Below are 25,423 nucleotides of genomic sequence, written 5' to 3'. Positions count from 1 at the left end.
GTGGGTAAAGAGAATTATATTGTTGCGAATTCGCGCCCGCCGGCGTGCGATCGGCTGCGTACCTCTAATCGCAACCACGTCGCCCACCGGTCGGACAATTCAGTCGTGACTTTCTGGAACCACGCCAGAAACCAGTCACGGGTGAGCTTTTAACCTCACCACAGCCCAGTCCGTATTCTACCCGCGCGAAATATGGTCACTCGCCGAATATCGATATACCTAAGTACTCGCGCGGGTAACCTACCGAGGGGCGGTACCTCGGCGCAGGTCGGCTTGGGACACGAATCGCTTAACGGTCCGTTCCGTTCTACAGCGATAACCGAGCGGGTATTATCGCCGACCTCGCCGGATCCGATTCTATTTACCGGGTGTTTTAAAACCCAACTAATTATTCCACGATGCAAGATGGCATTTTCAAAAGGGGAAAGAGGACGCAACGAATGGGATACATTCAAACCAAGCACATTTATTATAAGCACATGTATATACAGCCAAGGCAGTCATGCAATATTCAGACGAGAAGCAAAAGCAATTCAACCGAATATGTTATTATTTACAGTCACTTATGCAGTTTTACTTAACAGACACGGCGCCACCAACATTCATTCAAAAGCAAAGGAATGGCCACCCCCAAAGACGGGAGTGGCAGACAGGGTCCGTGGACCTTTATAACGCGGGACCTGGAGGACCGAACGGGTCCCATGAGACTGTGGCAGCTTACCTGCCCCCCTCGGTGGTCGGCGAGTCGCGACGTCCCGTCCCCACGGCAGCTAGCGTGGCCGCGCCTGATCCCGGGCCTCTCGCGTGGCCGGCGAGCTCTCTCCGGCGCTCCTCGCACGGATGCGCAGGTTCGCGCCACACAGCCGGCAGAGCTGCCCTTCCAGTCCGCGTCTCCGATGCGTCGCCCAGACTCGCTACCAACCCACGCCTCCAACGAACGTGTCGCTCCACAGGGGTCGAGCTTTGTCAGCAAATTTTGCCACAAAGCACCGGTACTAGGAGCAGAGACCCCAAAACCCCCGTACCTGTTTGACGTTATGGGGAACGGGCCACTCCTCCACTGCTGTAATTTTACCTGGGTCGGTTTTCACCCCATCGCGGCCTATCACTTGTCCGAGATAGGCCACTTCCTTTGCGAACAAAGTACATTTTCCTGGGCTCAACTTCAACCCTGCCTGCCTGAGGCGCCCAACCACCTGGTCCAAATATGTTATTGCCTGGAAAATGTTTTAGCGTGTACCAGGACCTCATCCAGGTACACCAGGCATGATTGCCATGGCATGCCGCCCAGCACACGCTCCATCAATCTCTCAAAGGTGGTGGGGGCGTTGCACAAACCGAACGGCATCACAGTGAACTGATACAGTCCCTTCCCTGTAGAAAATGCCGTTTTCTCTTTCCCCGTCTTATCCATCTCCACCTGCCAATAACCACTCTTCAGGTCCAAAGTTGAAAACCATTTCGAGCCTGAAACGGCGTCGAGGGTATCGTCAATTTTTGGCAGGGGATAGGAGTCTTTGAGTGTCACGTTGTTAAGTTGGCGATAGTCCATGCAGAAACGCGTGGTCCCATCCTTCTCTTTTACCAACACAACCAGTGGCATCCAATGACTTCCCGAGGGCTCAATGACACCTGCATTGAGCATCTTTTCGACCTGTTCGTCAGCTTCCTCTCTTACTCCAAGGGAGCCGTCGAGCGGGCTGATGGACAGGCCGGGCAGCGTCAGCCCCTTCTGGAGGGTTTCAGGGTGAAATGTCAGCAGGGCCCCGGTGTCGGTGCCCGCAAGAGCTTGGATGAAATAGTCCAGAGCAAGGTCTTCCTGGTAGAGCGGCGCCATGTTTGCATGCGCGATCTCCACCGCACGGCGAATGTCGAATGCCAAATCCCCCATTTTCTCATGGGGTTGACGTTTACGCCCACTGAGCTGAGCTTCAACAAGCTCGCTCTGCTGCTCCACTCCAAACCAGTTGTTTTATGGCCGAACGGAGGCCTGCCAATGTTATCCCTCTCGGGGACATCGTGGTCGTCCTGCCAACGCCGCGCAGTGCCACCACGAGATGGATCCCACTCTCGTCCACGCTCCAGCCATTTACCCCTGGCCACGTGGTCAAACTGGGCCAAATACGCCCTTAGGTCGGTCTTTCCGTCGTACGGAGCCAGTGGCACCGTCCGGCCTCCCGGGTTCCGAACCCCACTCACCAGTCCCTGAGGGACAAATGGAGGGCCGGACGCCCCGGATTCTGGCGGTGCCCTACCCCCACGGAGCCCGAGCCATTCGCCCGGACAATTTGTCAACCCCGTCTGGGTCGATGCGCGCCCCTCACCATCTTGCATACTCCCCCATGCCATCCCGCTCGCATTCCGCATACATTCCGGAACAATCATACTGGGGGCCTGTATTAGGCCAAGAGACCTCAGAATCTCTGCCCCCCCCCAAACTCGGCATGCACGCCCATGCAACCATCCTACCTCGTTCGGGCTCGCCTGGTCGCGATCTGCTTCGAGAGAGCGTATTTTCTCCCTCTGTTCCTTAAGGAGGCCATCCTGCTTCTTGCATTGAGTCTCGATACATTACACTCGCTCTGTTTTAATTTCCCTTAACTTCCCCTCCATCTGTGCCTGCTCATCCTTCACTTTATTCAATTCGTCCTTTACCTGCTCTATCTCCCCTCGCGTCTCTGACAATTCTTCCTTCGTCATTCTAAACCCCTCCTTTTTTTCCCCCCATTATTTAGTATTTGCATTATGCATATGTATTTGCATACGAATTAGTATTTCCCCCAACTGGTCCAAGTTAAATGTCCCTGATGGAGCCGATTCGCTTCATTCGGGGTCGGATCTGCCAGGGGGCGGGGGGGGGGAATTTGCTGTTGGGGGCGGCCATGCACCGCCGCTCCCAATGCGACCTCTATGTTCTGTTGCGGGGGATGGTCAACATGCATGGTGTTGTCCTGGACCACAGATTCCTTTAACACGACACTACTACCCACCTGTTCCAGCCCATCTTGATTCACCATGTTGCGTTCCGGGAATAATTTGAACCGCTCTTAATTTGGAGGGATCCAATAATATAGATAATATAGATCGATCCTATAATATCTGTAATATCATATAATCGATACGATAAGAGAGTCGTGTTTCTTCATTTGTTCCTCAATATTGTGCTGTCCTCTCGGTCTTGGATCTGCAATATAGAAAATATAAAATATCAACATTCAGAATTCATCCACATCGAAACATGGATGTTTATTTTAATATCTGACTTGCATGAATAAAGTCTCACATCCTCACTTCAAACAAAAGTAAATGTATAAATTTGATTATTTGGTTAGACGCCAGATATGAACGTGGAGTGCGGGCGTATGCAGTCCGACAACTCACATGAAACATTTCTGAAACACGATAATATTGAACGCTTTCCTAACAGCTTGAAAGCCTGAGTTCACGACAACCGATAATTGTTTGCTGGAACACTGCCCGGTACCCACTATAAACCTACACTTGTACGGACTCTTATGACGTTTTGGGATCCAGAAAAGCCAAGGAATACAAAGATTTACCTCTTTGTTCATATTTATTTACATTTAATACTGAAATTATCAACTAAAACTTCCTGATGATCAGAGACATCTTGGAGAGACTTGTAAAAAGGAGAATATGTGCTCTTTCCTCTACCAGTAAAAGTAACCGTATCAATGCGACTCAATAAAACCTCGATATCAAACTTTTTACAAACCACATTATTAGCTGCCTCATCCGCTGGAGCTGTGACCGAGCTATCATGGAGATCCCGAATGTGTTTACTCGGCTTGTTCAACAAACACTCGGGTGTATTGATCGAGTCTGTTAGAAAGTCATTGATGCTATGCTATATAATGTGAACGCTTTACTGCTTTACTTGTGAATGTTTTCTTGCAATCTGTTGTTGCCATGTTGGTGTCATGCGATTCTGTAATTCTTACCTTTTTTCCTATAATCTCCACCGGAAAGGGAGGAGAACTTCCGGTTTTTGGCTTACTGGTGCCTCGTGTGTGTTACTTGGTTGCCGCCATCTTTGCCTTGATTAAATTGTTGTGCAGTGAAGAAATTTCGGTGTCTCATCCTGTTCGAACCGTTTGATCACGGTACTTTTCCTGGATCCACTGTTCTCTATCATCACGGTACTCGTTCTCCTTACTGATAGGATTCCAGACCCTACGTTTCGGAGTCCTTGACAGATGTTGATCGTTAAGACGTCACCATCACCACCACCGGGCTCCATTTCCAGAGGAAAATATCCATCCCGAAGATCGAGTTTCGTAATGAATCAACTCCGTGCTGACGTGGATTTCTATCCTCGAACCGCGTCGTGATCGAAAGGATTTTTTTAGATTGTTGAGGGATCTTGTCCTCCTCGAGGATTCAACGTATCGCCGACTCAGTGTTGCATGTATCGGGATAAATAAATAAACCACAGAAGTCCAGTAAAAATCAATGTCCACAAGGAGTTCTTTCTTTTGTACAATTTATTTTCTGTCTCTCCTCTCTTCTCCCCCTCTTCATATATCTATATCTCATTTTATAAGCAGAGAGGGCTTTTGATCGCAAAGAACAGAATGTACAGCTTATCAGCCCGGTCACCTTGTACTTGCAAAAGAACCAAGCAATGTCCAAAGTGTCAAAGAAAGCAAGATTATAAATAGGTGGTAGGCCTTAACAACTAAATAATAGAACAGTAGAGGAAAAAAACAAACACTTTGACCTACTCAGACTGAGGCAAAGGTTTCTTGTCTAGAGAGAGTAATAATTTCCCCAACACTCCCCCCTTGTTGCCTAAAAAGGCAACACAAGTTAAGTTTAACGATATATATATATATATATTTTTCAGTTGGAAATACCATCCCGAAGACGTCACCATCACCACCACCGGGCTCCATTTCCAGAGGAAAATATCCATCCCGCAGATCGAGTTTCGTAATGAATCTACTCCGTGCCAATTGTGCATATATCTCGTCGATCGACGGAAGAGGGAACCGCTTGATACGAACAGCTGGGTTGGACTGTGGCCTTGAAATCTGAAATTATCAACTAGAACATCACCATTCCGCTTTCGCATCGTGACGACTCGAGTGGCCCAGTTCGGGTTCGGGTTAGGCCGTCTCACTCACCGCTCACCCTGTTGTGGAGAGCATATGGGACTGCCCTCGGTTTACAAAAACGAGGAACCATACCCTCCTTCATGAAGAGCTTGGCCTGTACATTCTTGAGTCGCCCCTGAAGGACGGAACATTACTGTGAATACCGACTCGGTTGTCGGCCATCCTCGTCGCCAACTGTGGTGTTTCCCAACGATGTGAGTAACGAGAGACGAGACGAGGCCCGAGGCACAAGCATGTAACGTGCTTTATTAATGGTGGTTCTGAACCCTCGCCGCCCAGCAGGCGTGCTCAAGCATCTCCATACAGTAATCTACACACAGCACACGTACAGTAATACGAATACAAGCCGGTAGGCGGCCATGGGTCGCCGAGCATCCGTTGACCTTTGTCTCCTGATCTGGGGTCAAAGGGGTCAATCGCACTGAGTTAATCTAGTACTAAGTACTTACGAAATTGCAATCGAATCGGTTAACCCGTGTATGAGCAAGGGGGCTTTGAATGGTCATTTTGTCTGAACAATGCACTAATTGACCTTTGACCCCTGACCTAAGCGAAATCGGTCAATATGTCCTGAGGCAAAGTTGTAGTACTCATTGAGTACCATGAACCTGCAAAGTTTCATTCGTATCGATGTACTCACCTGGTCGCTCGGGCGTGAACGGTACCGATTTTGAAGGTTTTTCGGTTGTTGCGAGGGAACCAAAGCGTCCCTAGCAACCATCACAATTTCCAAAGCACAAGGTCATAAGATGTACCGACCACCCGAGTTTGGTCAAAATCCGCCCACGTTTACAACCAATGATGCTGATGACAAACAAACAAACATCCAAACAAACATGACAGAATTACTGACAATAAGGGTCACCGATATTGGCGACCCAACAGTACGTATGTACATCTCACCTCCAAAGGTTTACATTCAACACCAACAAATTGTAAAATATGACCTGAGGGCACCTATAATCAGCAAGTTGACTTGAGGTGCATAATATGTACTTTTGCCCTCAGGTCGTGTGGTGTTTATAAAACTATGGATGGTGTTGGTTATGGTGTTGTTGCGATGGGGGGATTATGGTGTTGGTCACCTGGAAGACATTGATTTTCAACCTCAAGTTCAGTTCGGCTTTCGACATTGCCGGTCCACTGGTGATCTTTTGTCCCTCGAGACTGAGCATAAGCTCAAGTCGGATTGGAATCTCTGGACAAGTGTTTGCCGTTATCTCTGAATTCTTCGCCGATCTCCACATTTCAGTGGTCCATGAGGGACAACCAATCAGATTTAATGACAACACAAGTTATATTTAATTCAGCAAAAAAACACATACTCAATCCACCCCAAGGGTATCAACACGAGGTTACTCTCGGCCTCTGATGGAATCTTGTTCCCATGTCTGGGCTCGAGCACCTGCTCGTGATCTCTCTTTCCTGACCGAATCCAGTAACGGGCTGTTAATCTGGTGGGGCATGACTTGGCGTCATAATCGTTTGAAACCTCTTTCCATCCGGTGATCCGTGGCTATGTTAAGTCTCTTCTGCAGATATCATCATGGAAGCTGCTCCTCCCTTGTTTCGAGCGATTTAAAGGTGCCGACTCTGCAATTTTTGATTCTGAATGGTGGGAGAATGATTTCAAACAAGGCCACATCAGCCTCCTCCTGGAGTGGAGAATACCAATTGCAAAGATCACGACAGCTGAGAAGATGTACAATCTTTATGGTTCAACAGCACCTGCCATTGTGGGTTGGACAAAGGGGACTGAGGAGACGGTCTGCAGTGCCGCCATGAACTGTGTACCACAGTTGCAACAACTGGGGTATCAAAAATCGCACTGTCGAGAACTCTGCATCCAAAGAAGCAAAATGTAACATCGCGCACGACAGCCAAGCAAGGTGCTTGGATAGATCGAGCTACAACCTTTAACCTTCGTGTTTACCCATGATGCAATTGCTGATTGCTCAAATCCATAAACAGCTAATGGATATATTTCCCACCGGACGAGTCTGCGAAAAGTGGGACACTGGATGGCAAAAAAATGATCGTCGATGACGAGAAAAGAAGAGGTCTACGCTCGAGATAACACCTGTGTTAGCCACCTGCCTCGATTGCAATAACGTGACAGGGCCGGTACGTGAGAGCTTCCTGTCTCAAAGTTTGCATTCGTTTACCTACACCATGGTGGCCATCACTAAACTGGGAAGGCCAGAGGTCCTAAAAGTAAGTGGTGGGGTGTGGGACACCATGGTGTCCACAGAGGAAAAACAAAGTTCCAACTCGAGCAAAATTACGGGCTCCTCATCCATCCCAGGCCGATGAACGAGGCTCCAACCTCAATGTAAAGCGCTCCAGAGGACCGTGTCGTTTCATCGCCTCGAGAACCCCCCCAAAAAGGGTGTGAGTAGTTCTTCTTCTTCCTGTCTGCAACACATTGCGTTTGCACTTTGCATGTTCTCGGTGCATATCATGAACACACCGCTGGTTTGCCGTCATGCACACCGGAAACTCAGGTGGTGAGAAAGCAAATCAGGCAACGCCAATGCAGATCGAAATGATGGAGAACAGAACGTAGACCAGGAAAACCATGGAAAACCTTTTCCTCAACTTCCACAAACACCACCAGGTGATCTCACGAGTCTCAAGGTGGTCATGAAAACAAATTTCAAACAACATTTATAACGAAATGTTTTGTTTGGAATAATTTCCCAGAACAATATGCAGCTGCACCTTTTTCTCAACAGCCCATTCTGATGCAAGGTGGACACCTGCTCAGACACCTGTTGCTCCTTACTCTCCATTGTCCGTCCCACATTCACATCGGCCCTAATCGGGCTCTCCAACAGTGGTGAGTATCAGTGAGGGAGATGTTTCCCTTACGTATCTTCGACTCGTCAGGCAACGGAGTGCGATCATTGCAGAGTTTGACATCTGATTCTTCAGTTTGACATCTGAAAGGCACGGGCCCCTTCCAGGATCATGAGTCGCCAATAATTGGACCGCGTGGGGAAGGGTTAATTGCCAAAGAGCAGATTACAACCGAATATATTCCAATATACAACAACGCAAGCACTTAACGATTCTACTTAACAGACGGGCCCACACACAGACACACACCCAAAGAAATGGACCCCGCCGGGTCTTTATTGAAGGCTTCCAGCTCGAGGAAAGGTGAGCTGGAGACCAATGCGAGCTTGGACCTTCCCGCCTCGTGCGGCCCTTCGTGCGGCGACGATCCGGCTCGGCGGGACTTGAACCCTCAACTCGATGCCGCTGCAAGCACCGGGTACGGAGGGCAGCGTCGGGCTCCAGCACGCTCCTCCGGCACGCAACGAGACAGCGAGCGCCAGCGGAGGAGACAGGCAAGGGATTCTCCACGGGACAGACTCGCAGGCAGGCGATCCTCCGCGGGACAGGCTCAAGGGAAAAAGACAGGACCTCCTCGCGCACACCCGCCCTTCTCTTCAATCTGGCCATGCAACTCGCCTCCCGATTGGCCGATTTGACTCAGGCGATCCGCTCGCCGTTCGTGATTCGTCCGGGGGGGGCGTGGCGAGCATCCTCGCGACCCGTCCCCCTGAGAGGCATTCCTCCTTCTTCGGGCGACGTGCCTCCGCATTGGAGGGAATGCGGCGTACAGTCGCTCGCGCTTTGCCCATTGGCTGAAGGTAACACGTCTCGCTTGACCCTGGAGCGGAGCCAATGCGTCGGTTGCCAATGGAACTCCGCCCACAGGCGCTCGGCACGTATGCGCGTCAGAAAGGCCGATGGTGGAAGGACGCCAGGGAGGATGCCGTTGTTGTTGGTGGTGTAAAAATCCTAATTATAAAATAACCCGTTGGGCACGTCCACTTAATTCCCATTAGACATCGGGGAAAGGGAGCTATCTATCCACATTTACTCAACGAAATAACTGAGCTCCGGGGACCTGAATGTTGAGTGCTCATGGCTGCCAGATTCGTAACACGATCACCTGCTGTACATCGATGACCTTCTGTATCCACCAGTCTTCCTTCATGCACCGTGGTCTCTTTCGCACTTCGTTTTTTACATGATGATGCGCATCTTTCTTGTTGGATGAGGACTTGTTTCGCAATCAATCCAAGTGATTGGATTGCATCCGATTCAGTGGAGTCTTGATGATTGTGTCATTCTCATCAAATCGGTCCGAATGCTTCCTTCTTACGAAGCCTGAAGTGTCTGCGGAGCAGACGGATCTGATGTCTTTCAACTGCTGCCATCACGTCTACACGCCGCACTCTCCACGCACATCTTTTCTGGGGGGCTTTTCAAACGGATGCAAGGCTCGTCTTTATTTTATTTATTTACGAGCAATACCATCCGTCACAACGCTAAAGGGAATACCGAAGGGGAGAGGGGGGGTGGGGGAGAGAAAGGTGGGACAGTGTAGAGGAGTAAGGGAAAAGGTAGATGTGGGAGGGGGGGCGAGGAGAGGTGGGGGAACAGAGGACAGTGTAAGGTGAGAGGAAGGCAAAGCATATGTGTGGAGTTCCCTTCGTCTGCATGCAGTTTCAGGCTGCTAGGTTTTATGGTTTTAGAGTTATGGAAGGGACACACACACACACACACACACACACACACACACACACACACACACACACACACACACACACACTTATGGCATGAAGGCACAGCATTCGCGATGCTAACCCCAACAGGCATAGCAGTTCAGATTTATTCTTTTTTATTTTTACTTTTGTTTTTGTAGGCATAGTCGAGGCATGGAAGAGCTCGTGCTGGTCGATTGAACGAATCAGAACACAACAGAACAAAAGGAACTGCAGAGAGAGAGGGTGAGAAACACCAACAGCAAAGACAGAGGGAGGATTTTTTTGGTATGCCTTGTCGAGGCTCGTGTGAGAGCGAACACCAACGCACAGCAAGGGGGCATGAGACAAGAGGGGTGGGAGTGGGAAGGACAAAACAGTGGGGAACAGAGACATTAGGAGATCTGTTGAAGGGAGAGGGATGGGGCGGGGAACACGGGGTATACAAGATAGACATTTCAGGAAGGAAAGCAGGGAATTTGAAGGAGGTGGGTTTGGGGTGGCTTAACGGGGGCAGAAAAGATTGAGGATTTGGATGGGGAATGATAAGAGGTGGTGGTGAACAGCTGTTCTGAAGGCCTGGAGAGAAGAATGGGATTGAATAGAGTGATGTAGTTTATTCCAAAGGTGGGGAAAAAGAGGAATGAAAGAGTGAAGGTGAGCAGTGATTCCTGATTTGGTAGTTTTACCAGAAGGGGGCTGTTGGCGGACCTTGAGCGCCCTGTGGAAATATGGTGGGGACAAATGGCAGACAGAGCGGGGGAGGGGCGAGACCGGAGAGGAGACAGTAGAAGACAGAAAGACCACCGGTCCTGCTTGTGGTGAGAGAGTGAGAAGCCCAAAGACTCGGCCTCACCGCGGGAGATACCAATGATCCGAAATGCCTTGGTTTCCACAGCGTGAAGCTGAGAACGATGGGAGGCAGGAGCACCAGCCCAGAGGGGAGAGCAGTACTCCATCAGGCTGCGGACAAAAGCTTTGTGTGTGGTCAGGAGCTCAGGTGGCCCGGGGAAGGACTTTGCACGACGGCGGATTCCGAGTCAGCAACTGGCTTTGGAGGCCAGGTTTGAAATGTGGCTTTCCCAGGAAAGATCATGGCAGATCGTGCGACCCAGAATCTTTAAAGAAAGGACTTATTTCATGGGATTGACAAACAATGGGTGTGGAGCCAAACAATGGGTGTGGGGAGGAATGGGGGACAGGAGGCATTGCATGGGGTGGACAAGATGGATCCAGAAGGAAACTCTCAGGAGAGAAAACTGGGAATTTGGTAGGAGGTGGGATATTGAGGGGGTTTACGAGGATAGAAAAGATCATGGTTTTGGATTGGGGACGATCTGTGATGGTGTTGAACAGTTGTCTTGAAAACCTGCAGGGAGGAACGAGATGAAGAGAAAGTGGAAGTTGGTTCCACAGGCGGGAAAAACGAGGAACGAATGAGTTGAAGTGAGCAGTTGTCCTGGATTTAGTTAGTTTCACCAGAAGGTGGTTGATGGTGTCTCTTGTGTGTCCCCCTGCAATAACCTGGGGATGGGGATGAACAAAGTACGGAAAGTGCAGAGTTTGCAAGGCCAGACAGGAGGCGGTAGAAGACAGGGAGACCACTAACTGGTCCATGTTGGGGAAGTGATAGAGCCATCGACTCAGCCTCGTTGCAGGAGATTCCAATAATCTTTAAACAAAAACCTTGGCTTCGAGGGTGACAAGCCGAGCAAGGTGTGTGAGGCAGGGACAGGATGCTAGATAGCCCAGAGTGGAGATCAATTCAGTCATCAAGCTGTGGATGAAGGCATTGCAGGTGAATAGGAGTTCAGGTGTGCCAATGAAGGACTTTGTACTGGCGGAGGATGCTCAAAGGCTTTGCAGACCAACTTTGAAATGTGGTTTGCACAAGAAAGGTCATGCTTGACAGTGAGACCCTGGAGTTTGAATGTCTTCGCTCAGAGATTTTTTGAGAAAGTAGATCGGGGTGTGGAGTTGCCAGACGGTCCTTTCGGAGAGAGATAGCGAGAGTGTGAGATTTATCAGGATTGAAACACATCTTCCAAGGTTTGACCAGCTTGTGATTTTTGTCAAGGTCTGAAGAGAGGGAAGAGGCTGCAGCCTGCCTGTTAGAAGGATGAGGGATGTCATGGCAGAGGGTGGAGTCATCAGCAAATAGATAAAGAGGATCGTCCAGAGAGTCAGAGATCATTAATGAAGATCAGGAATAGGATTGGGCCGAGAACACTGCCTTGAGGTCCTGCAGCCTTGACAGGGAGAGGAGATTAAAGGATTCCGTTGAGATCCACACGTTGGCTACGAGAGTAGAGGAACTCAGTCAGTCATGAGTGGAGTTGACCTTGGATGCCATCGGCAGAGAGTTTGGAGAGTAAGACAGGATGCTCGACTGTGTCAAAAGAGACGAAAGAGATCACGGATGGGAAGCTGCAATCGATGTTCGATTCCAAAAGGCAACACCTGCTTGCCTGTTGTGCCGTTCTGTTTTTCTAATCCGACATCACGTGAACCCAGCTCTGACTTCCTCCAAGTCCGCCTCATCCGGAAGGCGTGTCTCACTGAGGGCTGCGATGTCTACATTATGGCGAGCAAGCTCCCTTCCCATTGCAGTTCGACGCTTGTATCTTGTGCTGTGGTCCTGAAACACGCACACATTCCACGACGCCAATTTCAGGTAGAGTTTGACTTCATTTTGATTTTTATTTATTTATTTGTTGTTACAACCGCAGAGCTGGATACCCATCCGGCCATGGCTGGCCAGTTGGGTGGGATGGGGCAAGCGATGCTGAAGAGTTGTTCTATCTCCCCTTCTGCCATAGGAGAGAGCGGTGCTGATTCTGAAGATTCCTGCTGTCACGCAAGCAGGACATGGACGCCATTGTTACCCCTGGTTATCAATGAACAGCCATGATACTGGGGCCACTTGCGTGCGGGTTTGTGAGTGGAGATTCCCAGCAGGATCCTCAATCTGTCCCCACCGCCACTTGTCCATCGCCGCAGGACTTGGAAGGTGTGTTGGGGGACAGGGGGGTGGTGACGTCGAGTCCACGATACACCTGCACGATGGATCGATTTCAATGAAGGTTTGTGTTTGACTTCATGTCCCCACCCTCTCTCTTTCCTGTACAGACCATGTGTCCGGAGGTGTGCGGTGGCCCCACATGCTCGATGGTGTGCAATGGGTGCAACAGGCTGACCAGATAGTTGAGCGGTTCCGTCATGAACCGCTCTTCAAGGCCAAGGTGAGTCCAGCTTCCTGTAGAACTGCGCTACGCTACCATGTTAACTACCAACTTAGTCTTTCAATGACACGTGACCCACGTATGCGGTGGTTTTGACCAATTGTCGGTGCATGTCCACATGCTGGCGGACCATAACACGGGGTCTTTGGGGAGCCACTCCTCCAGCCAGATCTCGTTGCAAGGCCAGGCGATCCAGGTTGCAACACGAGGATGCAGAGTCGGCAGGATGTGAGAGGCGATTCGCTTGTAAAGGACTGATGCCTCCACTCCGATAGCACGGGGACATATTTCGTGCTGAAGCGGAGAGGAAAGGATTCCGATGAGAGCCGCTCGTTGGCGACGAGAGTCGATGAAGTCAGGAAGCCGCGGGTCGAGTTGACCTTGGATGCTGTGTGCTGTAATGACCTCTGACCTTTTTAATTTTTAGACTCCTCCTGCAGAGTCCTTCTCAGTGGGTTTGCTGAAGTTCATTTCGTTCCCAGTCGTGGATCTCGTGATCCATCTGTTTCCTCTATCACCTGCTTACATCCTTTCTGGATGCTCATCTTCGTTTTCTTTAACCCCATGAATCAGTCAGTGAAGTTTCCTTCTATCCCCGTCCTTAGCCAAGTTCTTGTTCATCCACAACCTTTTTCACTAATCCACACTAAACACTTAGCCACAACCACAAACATGTTCAGCGTTTCCATCTCGTCTCGATGGCCACTGTAGTTGTAATTGCCTCTACCTACGTTGCTGGCCTTGTCAACCTGAAAAGGCATTTAACCCTCCCAGTAAATTGGAAGCAGCTCCGTGAGATCCGTCGCACAATCAATTAATTAATTTGTATCTTCCCTGTTTGTGAGGACAAAGTCGTGAACCTCTCTCGGGATCCTTTCGACATGAACACGCACATTGTAGGTTTGTTAAACGAGCCACGAGAAGGCCTCACCTTGCGGCACCGGAGCGTTACAACTACAAGATGGGCAGCTCCTCAATCCGTACATTCGTGCATCGTTAATCGGTTTTACCGGTTGGTTTGCCCTTTCCCGTCGGATGAATTAATTAATTGGTTTTCTCTCCCAGATTTGTCCCGACGATGGAACACTCCGATCTGTCCGATGAGATTTCCGACGAACGGATGGTTCACGTGATCCCGCAAGCTGATCCAAACAATGGAACAATCGACAAAATGGACGAATCCATATTTCTGAATTCCACAAGGAGACATCATGGGTTCTCGGTTTGACAACGCCCCATCGAGCACTTTCAAACCAGGATCCGTACTCGAACTCCCTGAGGATAGTTTTGTGTGAAGAAGCGCGAGAACGGTACAAGAGCCATTGTCGTCCGACGAGGCCGTAATCAACGATGCCGGAGATGATATCGACTCAAACGGGTGAGACTCGTTTAATTCATTTATTAATATTCAAAGCTGTCACGTGGTGTGTGTTCATGGTTTATACATGTTGTTTATCTGTTCATGGGAGATAAAATCAACATGTTCCGTTTCCTTTTTTTTTTAATCCACGGCTCATTTGAAAACTCAAACTCGATCATTGAAGATGTAGAATTGGTGGATGAGGTGGAACGTCAAGCTCTGACCGACCATCATCACCGAGTGAAGGGAATTGATGAATTTGTTTGAGGATTTGTAGATGGTGGTTCGAGCAGGTATGCGGAAGGTAAGAGTTCTGCCTCGTTAAACGAAAGCTCGATTAAGATACAATGCAGCCAAGAAATGTCTCGTGTAACCATTTGTTTGTTTTATTTGCAGCGTTAAACAATGGAACGACAAGGTGAGACGGAGACTTGCACAGTCGAGCCGTTACCATCGATCACACCTCAGCACCAGGTAAATGCTTTCTCAGGAATCTTGCGTGGACGCCGGGGGACAATGCGATCCGCCGCCTGCCCCCTTCACCTCCCCTCCCACCCAAGCTGTCTGCGATTAAATACCTGTCTGTCAAGCCTGATGTTGGCTTAACGGTTAAGCTGGCTGTCCTGACATCATAGTGTCTTGAATTTGAGCCGCTGTGGGTCCGTTTAAATAACACCAGGTATGAAATAACACACACTCGGCTTGTCATCCTTCCGAGGTCGTTGACATGAGTTACAGCTTACTGGTAACAGGGGCACTGCGTGCTTCCAGAAATGATGCAACCAGCAGCCACAGCAGTTTTTAAATTTCTTGTGTGTGTGTGTGTGTGTGTGTGTGTGTGTGTGTGTGTGTGCTGTGTTTACAGAATTACTCTGTGTCGAGGAGAACGGACCAATAACTCAACATTGGTGAAACTGCAGAACTTTCACAAAAAAAGGAAAACACGGAAGTCAAGGACTCCTGAATGGGGGAAGGGGGGGGTCCAGGGGTATGACCTCCTGAAAAGTTTGAAAATTTGATGTGAAAATATTCATTCTGGGCCTGATCGTGTCCAAGTCGTAACCACACAAAATGCAAATGAAAGGGATATTTGGGGAAGGATTTATTTCTTTTAAAATACCTGTTAAAAAAAAAAAACTATGTACAAGGGACCTGACCGTGCCATGGCTTCAGACTTCAATGCATGCTGAATCAGCTCCTGTGGAGACAGCAGCAGCAGCAGCACTGAGCTGCAGAACCTCAACAGGTTGCAGGTAGCCAAGCTAAGCAGCGCCAGCCAATCAATGAGATGAAGCGCTTCCAGGATATGCGCTCAACTGGTGCGAGTGAAGCATTGCTGGGGGATGCTGGGATTTCCCATGAGAGAGCACGACTACCCTCCAGTGCTTCAACTCCCTGTGCACTTGGAGAACCAGCAGGTGGTGACCTACCCTGAAGGTTGTGCTCGCCAAGCTGCAGAGCAGCCACCACGCCACACTGCACTGACAGCATTCTTTGAATACAATGCACAGAACCCAAACTGCCCAAAAGCAAATAACCTGCGCTGTGTAATTTTGTGCTGGGACCACACGAGGTCCGAGCACAGTTGTCACTGTGCACCCAGTGTCTGGTGATGAGTTTTTGACGTGCGCACAATAAATGGTCACACCTGTGAGAGCTACCAAGAGACATGTCACCAGCTTGGATTACTGCAAGATGATGAAGAGGTGGGGGCTGGGGGGCTGGCCCTGCAGGATGCAGCATCAATGCACCGGTGCCCCCAAATCAGGGATCTTTTTGTTACACTGCTGTGTTTTCTGACAACACACTTCCTCTACCTTAAGCCAGACCATGACACTGATCCTGCTGAGAAATCTCAAACCTCATGAAGGCCTGTGAAATGGCACAAGGCTCCTGCTCATGTCATGTTCATCATGCCGTTCATCATGGGCGCCTATTGGAAGCAGAAATAACAGGTGCTGACAATGCTGGTCCTATTGTGTACGTTCCACGCATTGCACTGGCACCAAGTGAAGGCGACTTCACGTTTTCATGGCGACACCGGTAGTTCCCCATTCGGGTGGCTTTTTGCAATGGAAATCAACAAAGCCCAGCCACAGACACTCAAGAAGTTGGGTGTGTGGTTGGAAGATTCAGACTTCACACGTGGCCAGCTCCATCTGGCAGCATCAAGACTTGGCCACCCGGACCAGCTGTGCTTGGCTATAAAGCAGGCACAGCATGTTGTGATACCACAAGGAATGTGGGATATACAGAAGTGCTGTGATGTCGTAAAACTGTGACGTGAGAATATTTGTGATTAAAGAAAGAAAGAAAGATCAATTTTATTTTTTCAATAAAAAGGCCCTTTTGGGCTGCCTTGCGACCATGACAGCAGCTTTCAGTGGTTTGTAGAGTTTTTATTATATATACCTGATGTTGGTTGGCTTCACGGTTGGAGTGGTGGGCTTGGGATCCTTGGATCCTGAGTTCAAATACTACACTCCTGTTGAATTAATACCAGGTGGGGTTGACTCTGCCTGTCATCCTTCTGAGTTTGGCAAAATGAGTGCCAGCTTGCTGGTATCCTGTGTCGGAGTGTAGTGGGGCAGATGAAGTCAGTATCCCACAATAATCTTTCAGTTGATGGTCCAAGCTCCAAATTTGGGACACATGTGCTCCAGGACCCCATTCTCTCAGAAAAGTACGTTACCCACGTTGAAAAACAAAATGGCCGCCATTTTTCAAGATGGCCGTCTCATAAAATAGGAAAAAGGGTTTTCAGTGCGAAACGTCTACAAATAGGAACATGCTATTGATCTCAATGTTAAATAGATTGTTTTTTGACTGGAGAAATATATTTTGGCACTAATATTCGAAAATGGTTCGCAGTTTTCAAGATGGCGGCCATTGCATGACTGAAAATCAGTACTTTTGTAGCTGTCTTTCAAAATTATCACAAATATTACTGGGAAACATCTGTGATCATGTATTGAGGTGATGCGGTCAGGCTCTATTACATTATGTGAATAAGAGTGATGTTAAAGCACAACCAGGGCACACTGGTGACATCACTGCTGTGAGACTCAGCACGGGGTTCAGTGTCGGCTTATAGTGTACTACTTGTAGCTGGAGTTTACTAACCTAAACTGTAGTTTGTAGTATACTTGAGTGTCCCAAATGCTATCTAATAAGCCCCTGTATATATTTCAGCGAGAAGTATAGCTAGTTGTAGTATTACACTATTAGATAGCCGCGCCTGAATTGACAGGATGTGCCAGCGCGGGAGAGCCGAGCCAAGGGTAACGGAGCTTCAGTTACCCGGAAGGTGTACAGATCACACGGGACTTAAATGGCACTGGATGAATGATCGGGCTCGGTGTAGGGCATTTGTATGTATGAACCGAGTTGTATCCCATATCTTATGTGCTTATGTTTTTTGTACGGTTCGGTGGTACAAGGATAAACCCTTGGCCTTAACCTGTTCAATATGTCCACTAATAATCCGTTGAGTTGTACTCCTAAAACTGACTGGAGGAAGTGTTGCCTCTGTCAGACTGATACAAAAGAAGAGTTGAAGTCTCCCCCAACCCGTTATGAGTGTAGTTCTGATGGTTATTCCATGATAGCAAAAAACCTACCACAATTTCAGGCAATCCACCAGTTATCCGGTCAGGTTCGACCCATCCAGATTGGATGAAGGAGGTGGTATTGAGGATACACTGAGGCGAAATAGTGCCAAGTACCACCAAAATTGTCGCAAAATGTTTGACAGCTATAAACTTGAGCGTGCCACGAAAAGAGCAGCTGAAATTCAAAATGATCCAGGAGAAGGGCACTCAAAAATGCGAAGAACTAGCATGGAAGTGCAACGGTGTTTCCTTTGTGAAAAGATACAACCAAAGTCAAAGTTGCGACAAGCCATGATCATGCAGCGAAATGAGAGGCTTAATGAATGTGCTCGCAATCTTAATGATGGCAAGCTTTTGGCTGTGTTGAGCGGTGGAGATGTGGTTGCCCTGGAACTGAAATACCACTACTCTTGCTTAACAGCTCTGTATCATAGAGAGAGGGCACATATTGCAGCCAAGAACAAAGAAGACAACAACAAGACAGAGCTCTTTGGGTTCCTTACTGATAAGTTAGTGACCATGTGTCCTGACAATGTTGTTGTTGTGACCAAAGGAGATCAGGCTCTTTCCAAAAGATCCATCAGTCTTGATGGCTTAAGTCCTTGCAACCACGAGGAAGCCGACTCCAGAATCTTCAGTCATGCTCTTCATGTGACACAGATGTTCTCGTTGTTGCAGTCAGTGTTTTTGCTACCCTCCAAGACACAGGCATGGAAATGCTGTGGGTTGAATTTGGCCAGGGTCAGTTCATTAAGTGGTTGCCAATTCATGACATGGTGGCGAATCTTGGCCCAGACAAATCCAGTGGCATGCTGTTCTTTCACGCCTTCACTGGCTGTGATATTCTGTCAGGTGATCGCGGAAAAGGCAAAAAAACTGCATGGCAGGCATGGGAGGTTTACCCTCAAGTGACTCCCGTCTTCAAGAAGTGAAGTCAGTACCCACGAGTCGTGGAAAATGCGGACTACAACGTCCTTGAGAAGTTTGTCATCACCATGTATGACAAGAACACCACTATGGACAAAGTTGATGAGGCAAGACTGGACTTGTTCGCTCGGAAGCAAAGGTCTTGTGATGCCATTCCAGCGACAAGCGCGGCTCTCATACAGCATGTCAAACGGTCTGCCTGCCGAGCAGGCTGCATATGGGGCCAGGCAACAGTGTGCAAAATGCAAACTGAAAGCCCTGCTAACTGGGGGTGGCAGAAAGATGGTGAGGTCTGGCAAGTCTTTTGGACGACCCTTCCACCCATTGCCCAGAGTTGTCAGCAGTTAACAAAATGTGGCTGCAAGACGGAATGCCGAGGGCGATGTAAATGCTATCGCTTCAGTCTCAAGTGTACACAGTTGTGTGCATGCAAATGTGAGGACTGAATGATTGACTAATCCACCACGTGAATCAAAAGATAATAATTTCCTGCTGTATATGCTATATTATTCTTCGTTTTTTTTCTTTTTGCAAAATGTAGCGCCAAAAGAGCCTGTCGTCATTTAATTCCGGCCATATAATCTTAGTTTTCAATAATTACGATTTTGTAAGTGCAGAAATGGATTTTTCTAACTCAAAAACATATATTTCGATGCATAGAATGTTAAAATAGCATTATTCCATCAAAATTTAGCTCAAACACAGATTCAAACCACTTCAAATGGTGGCTATCCTGAAAAATGGCGGCCGTTTTGTTTTTCAACCTCAGTAACGTACTTTTCTGAGAGAATAGGTCCTGGAGCACATGTATACCAAATTTGGTGCTTGTACTACCAAGTGAAAGATTATTTCAGTAATCTGCTGCACTAGTGGCGACCCGTCCAGGATTGTCCCCGATAGCCGAGGAGACTGCTTCGGCAGCATCAACGCTCTACACCAGAGTATGGCTCCGACCGATGGATCCACACAAAATGGATTTGTTTTTATTAACATTTATGCAAAATGGACTTCAACAACTGCACAAAATGGATTTGAACAGGTGATGGGGCTTGTGCATGGAACACGAACGATGGGACACTTAGGTGTAACCAAAACACGAGCGAAATTGAGGCAGAGATTCTATTGGGTGAACTCGGGCAGCGACATCCAAAAATGGGTACGTTGGTGCGACCTCTGCCGGGGGAAAAAACACCACCATGCGCACGTAAGGCCCCCCTCCAAATTTATAATGTAGGAGCACCACTTGAGAGGGTGGCGGTTGATGTGGTCGGGCCCCTACCCACCACCCACCGAGGCAACAAGTATATTATGGTGGCAATGGACTACTTTACCAGATGGCCGGAGACCTATGCATTGCCCAACCAGGAAGCACGGCTGGTTGCCCAAGCACTAGTGGAGGGGTTCTTCACCCGTTTTGGAACTCCGAGGGAGCTGCACACAGACCAGGGCCGGAACTTCGAGTCCGAACTCCTACATTCAGTGTGCGAGCTCCTTCAAATTCATAAAACTCAGACAACTCCCATAAGGCCACAGTCGGATGGGATGGTGGAGTGGTTTAATAAAACTCTGCTCATCCAGCTAGCTCTCTTTACCTCGCAGAATCAGCAGGACTGGGACGAACATTTCCCCTTTGTCCTGATGGCATACAGGACCACGCAGCATGAGGCCACGCGCTGCACCCCTGCCTTGCTGATGTTAGGTCGGGAGATGCGGGACCCTGTTGATTTGTGGCTGGGCGTGACACCTGAAACCCCAACATGGACCTCGGTGGAGGGTTATGCTACCAACATGCGTAAGAGCATGGAGAAAGCTCATGACTTTGCGAGGGAGCGAATGGGTTTGCCTTCACTCGGACACCCCCCCCCCCCCGATTCCTCCCTGGAGACCTCATTTGGCTCTTCTGGCCTCCCCCTGGAAGGGCCCCGGTGTGGTGCTCCGACAGGTAACCGATGTGGTTTTCAAAATCCAGATGGGCCACCACGCCCTCCCACAGATAGTCCATTGTGACAGATTGAGCTCTTATATGGGTCGGGATATTCCGGATTGGATTGAGCGTGTGAGGGGAAAATTGGTCGCTTCTGTGCAGGAGCTTGGGCCCAAGCAACCTCCTGCCCCATGATGCTGAAGGTGAGTGACTTGGAACTGTCCTGGGTTTGTAAGTTCTGCTGGGTTCGAGAGTGACAATAGGGACAGTGGGTAATTGGTAACAAAGCGGGCACAAGTGGCTGTCCAATGGCCGGTGCGTGGATCGGGTGAGGAAGAGTGCTGTGTGAGTTGTTTCAAGTTAAGAAGTGAAATGTATGGTGCACACGTTGATGTTAATTGGGCATGGTGTGGTAACAGGGAAGGTCATGGTCAGTGAAGTGCTGGAAAAGCAGGTGTCACATGTAAGGCCGATGGGGAAGGGGGAGTCATGTGGGTTTTGTGGGTGGGGCAGATGTGCATGTCCGCAGGGATTGCCGAGGCTCACGGCGAGCGGGAATTGCGACCCCCTTCAAGGAGACTCACCCCTGGTGGCTGATGGTGACAGTGTCTGGAGGCAACTGGGAGAAGGTCTGGTTTGGGCGACCAAGGCGGTAGGACCTTGGCAACCCAGGAAGGCCAGAGGAGCCAGTGAGACCCCTTCCAGTGTGTTGTACGGGGATAGAGCTGATGGCCACCAGTGGGTGGGAATCAAAGGGAGCGGGACGGAGAAACGTCCGGGTTGGACAAAAGCTTACCTGCGGGCACGGTTGCACCTGAGACGCCCCCATCCTCTTGGGGTATCCCACCCCACGGCCATGACGGGATTTAGCCTGCAATCATTGAAATGGGGACCATGACCTAGAAATGTGATGATGACCATGGTGTGAGTGTTGTGAAGATGTGTGAGTCCCACTCAATCCCATACACCTTGAAACGTGCAGCAAGGGCATGAGGTCCGCAAAATTTTAGTGAGGAAAATTTGAAAATTGGCTCCCCAAGTAACGCTGGGTTTATTAGCATCCACTGGGGGATGCAGTCGCATGTAAATATCCTGTAAATAGTGTCGTTAAGGCTTAGAGTAGGAATGTAAACTATAAGTGTTCTGTTTTTGTGGACCTTTTGTGTCCCCTCCCCAGATCACCGGAGAGAGTGTTGGACAGGACCGATGATCCAGAGGGTGGAGTGCAACTTCGTTCAGTGCTCTTATATGATTAAAAAGAATAATAATAAAAAATGGAATTGATTTTTTTGGTCGAGGTGAATGGTTTAGGCGAGCCGGGTTGAGTGAGGGACGGGGCGAATGTGACGCCCTCTCCTTACCGATTGGCTAAAGAGGGAGTGGGCCCCGCCCACGGTTGCGTTCGTCACGCATGAGGGAGGGCGATGATGGAAGAAGCGAAGGTGTATGTTGTTGTGGTTGATGTATGAATTCTAACTATACTGAAACGCAAAAGAAACTGACCATCTTTTAAACCTTCAAATATCAACAATAACACTGCGTGTAGTAAATGTGTGAACTTATTTGTGGACAATAGTGTCCTCACTGTCAGACAAAACGGTCACGGATGGTCACTTGAACCTTCAATGGTCACTTCATAGCACAGCTGTTGAACAGCCGTTTTGACTGTCAGTGATTAGCCAAGAGGTACGGGATGATTTTAATGAGCTGCACGTGATGTCTTGATATTGGCTTTAAAAAGGCCAGTGCAAAATGGGCATTTCAATCAACATGCCACGATTGTCAAGGGATCAACGGCAGTGTGCCTTGGGCAAGCGGCAAGGCGGATTGAGCTACCGTGAGGTGGCACGTAGCCTTGGCTGTTCACACCAGACGATATCGGCCCTGGTGGACAGATACACCCTCCACAGACAAACAAACAGACAAATAAAAATGGCCCATAGGGCCAGGACTTGACGAAATTCAACAAGATCGCGTACCATCGGGAATATTGAGAGATAATAGGTATTTTTGGGGTTAAACATAGTTTTTAGGGTAAACAAACAAAAAAACAAAACTAACCCTAACAAAATTAAATTAAAATACCTGTCACCTCCGTAATCCGTAACGGATGTGACCAATTTTTAATCCAGTCAAAGATACTCCCCTCCTCCGTCCATGTTTCAAATTTGAAAGGAATCCGTTAAGATTTGGCGGAGACATGATTTTTTGAAAATCGGCCCATACTGAAAGATATGGATTTTTGCGATTTTCAGGAATTTTTCCTGACCTTGACCTTTGACCTTGACATGCCAAAAGTTATAGGGTTCTATTCTGGTGGCCAATAAGTCCATTGGTGAAGTTCCATGACATTCCAACTCGAAATGCGACCTGTACAGCGAGACGTACACACAAACAAACAAACAAACTGAACCGACCAACATACTTAACAAAATCGTAAATTTCGTCAAGTAACAAACCGGACGATTACAATATCCTCCTCCCTCCTGAGGGAGGGAGCGGAATAATAAACAAACGGACCCAAACACAATACCCTCTCCATCGGTGAGGGTTAAAATATCTTGTGATGACGATTGCGATGACGTTGAACTCTGAGTGAGAATAATTCTAAATTTAAAAAGTTTAATTTAATGCTCTTCAAGCGGAGGTTCAAACCAAAGCTCCAAACACAGGTGAGGTCAGGAATCTGGGATTTATACAGAAACTGTATTTTACATGTGCATGGACATGTACTCACATATGACCCAGAAGACCCTTAAGACCCCAAGACCCAAAAGCCACAGAGACCCAAAAAGACCCGAAGACCCAAAAAGATGCTGAAGCTCCCAAAGACCCAAAAGCCAAAGACCCAAAAGACCCCTCAGATCTTAACACTATTTGGACCCCTTACACCCTTCAGACAGATTAGAGGGCTTAGACCCTTGACCACTTCGGCCACTTGGACCTTCTGATACCACAAATGAAATTTCAAGTAAATATAATAAATATCACCAACGTTACAAATAAATTTGTATAAAATAAATGTTTGGATGATGATTGGTGTAAATCACGACAACACAGTAAATCTGCAACGACGTGTGGAGAGGTGAGCGTAGCGAGCCGGTCCACGCGAGTTTATGATAAAAATCAGGTTCACACCTTTGTCTTGAGAGGACGATTCATCCACGATCTCAGACTTGATCTTCACTTTCACAACATGATCTGAAAGAAAAAAAAATCATTAAAAAATAAAATTTACTTCAACGTGACTGAATCAAGAAATTGTCACAATCACACACGTCACCGTGCCCAAATCAATCAGATAACTTTACTCAAATTAACCAGGTTAACAAACTTATCCTTAACCAATGCAAATAAAAAGGCCAAAAATGATCGATGGTGAAAGATCTGCAGGGTGTTCCAAAAAGACAACTTTGGTTGTTGATATTGTTGTGGATGCAGTGTTTGAGGCTCGCGACGAGGAGAAGCCCTCGGGTCCCTCCAGAATGCCCGTTCCTGAGGTCGCCGGGCACAGATAACTGCGTGCTGGCGAGTTGCTAAGCAACCACGAACGCTAATTGGTACCGCCAATCCTGGCAGTTTCCGGTGGATTGACCGCACCAAGCGAGTTCCGTGCCCTCGATGTGTACTTGTGTTAACTTAACGTAGCAGGGCTGCCAAGTACACACCAGCTAGTAAGAGTAAATTTTTGGTACAGAACTTCCAGGTGAACGTGTGTGTGTGCACTACACTGAACCAACAATAAAAAGACAGAACAAGCCGAGTACATTTATCATATATTAAGCAGGTCTATTAATAATTATGGTGAGGAAAGGGCATGTGGCACAATAATAAAAGGTTTTAATGCAAGAGCAATGTTGTTACGGATTTGGAATCCTTTTGCACACAGACAGACAGCAGTCCCGAAGCTAAGTTATTTCGATAAGTATGTGTATAGTTTGATTCCTCCCTGTGTTTAATGGGTTAATTTCATGTGTGTGCTGCGGGTTATTTTCATCTTATTTTCATCTTAAAGTCTTTTTTCATCTAAAATCCCCCAACAACCCTCCAAAGGAGTCGACAGCAACAGCCCCCTCTGCTTTCGGCACTATTCGCATTCTTCACGCGCTGGCGTGCCGAACACGTGCGTAGGCGGGATTTCATCGGTCGCTGGCGCTCTGGTTTTCGCTCCAAAAAAGGGCCTGGAGTCCCTCTTGTCCAGCGAGGAGCGAGCGTCGGCCGACGCTCGCCAACCAATGGGAAGCCAGAACGTCAGATACTATTGTGCAGCGTCTTTGAGGGGCAGGCTATTTGGGGGGGGAGACATCGACATGCCCTCCGCCCAAAGAAGGCAGGCCACCGAGGCAACCAACACGCCCCCCTGTCCAATGAGGGATGAGGTGACGTCAGAGGCGGTCCCTCTGGCCCCCGCGCATGAGGGGGAGGGAGAATGTTTGGAGCGTTCTGTCTGCGCTGGCGCTGGTCTGCTCTCGCCTGGCCGGTTGGTGATCCATTCGTCTGGTCTGGTTTTCTGGTCGTCCTCGCAGCGCAAGGGTTCCTCTCGTCTCGTCCACCATCGTGCTGGCTGGCGTCCGTCGCATGTCCCTCGTCCCTGGTGCTTGGTAATGCGTCAAAGCTGTGGGTTCGAATCCCACCGAACAAGACCGACCAAACCGCACGAGG

At 48.6% G+C, this 25,423-nt stretch overlaps 1 protein-coding gene and 1 long non-coding RNA gene across 6 annotated transcripts in view; one reads left to right on the top strand and one right to left on the bottom strand.

Moving 5' to 3' along the window:
* Window positions 1-2,845: 2,845 nt before the first annotated feature.
* LOC147008286 (uncharacterized) overlaps window positions 2,846-25,423 on the bottom strand; it is a 209,241-nt gene continuing 186,663 nt past the window's right edge. For 4 of the 5 annotated variants that reach the window (XM_085865177.1, XM_085865175.1, XM_085865178.1 and 1 more), the window contains one exon: window positions 21,482-23,962. In XM_085865177.1, the coding sequence (XP_085721303.1) occupies window positions 23,808-23,962 (155 nt within the window). In that variant the 3' untranslated portion in view covers window positions 21,482-23,807. Of the gene's footprint in view, window positions 3,185-21,481; window positions 23,963-25,423 lie in introns of those variants that run through there. The other variant, XM_085865179.1, reaches the window with a different exon arrangement.
* On the top strand, window positions 10,914-16,670 carry LOC147008293 (uncharacterized). The gene is made up of 7 exons (XR_015053488.1): window positions 10,914-12,371; window positions 12,517-12,707; window positions 12,827-12,939; window positions 14,005-14,317; window positions 14,484-14,603; window positions 14,696-14,773; window positions 15,165-16,670. It is a non-coding gene; the product is annotated as an uncharacterized LOC147008293 (long non-coding RNA).

The sequence above is a fragment of the Eptatretus burgeri genome, chromosome 20, assembly GCF_056783735.1.
Source record: "Eptatretus burgeri isolate ZD-2024b chromosome 20, Ebu_testis_v1, whole genome shotgun sequence".
In the NCBI taxonomy this organism is placed as follows: domain Eukaryota; kingdom Metazoa; phylum Chordata; class Myxini; order Myxiniformes; family Myxinidae; genus Eptatretus; species Eptatretus burgeri.
Note: the sequence above shows the minus strand (reverse complement) of the source record. Positions and strands in the feature narration are given on the sequence as shown.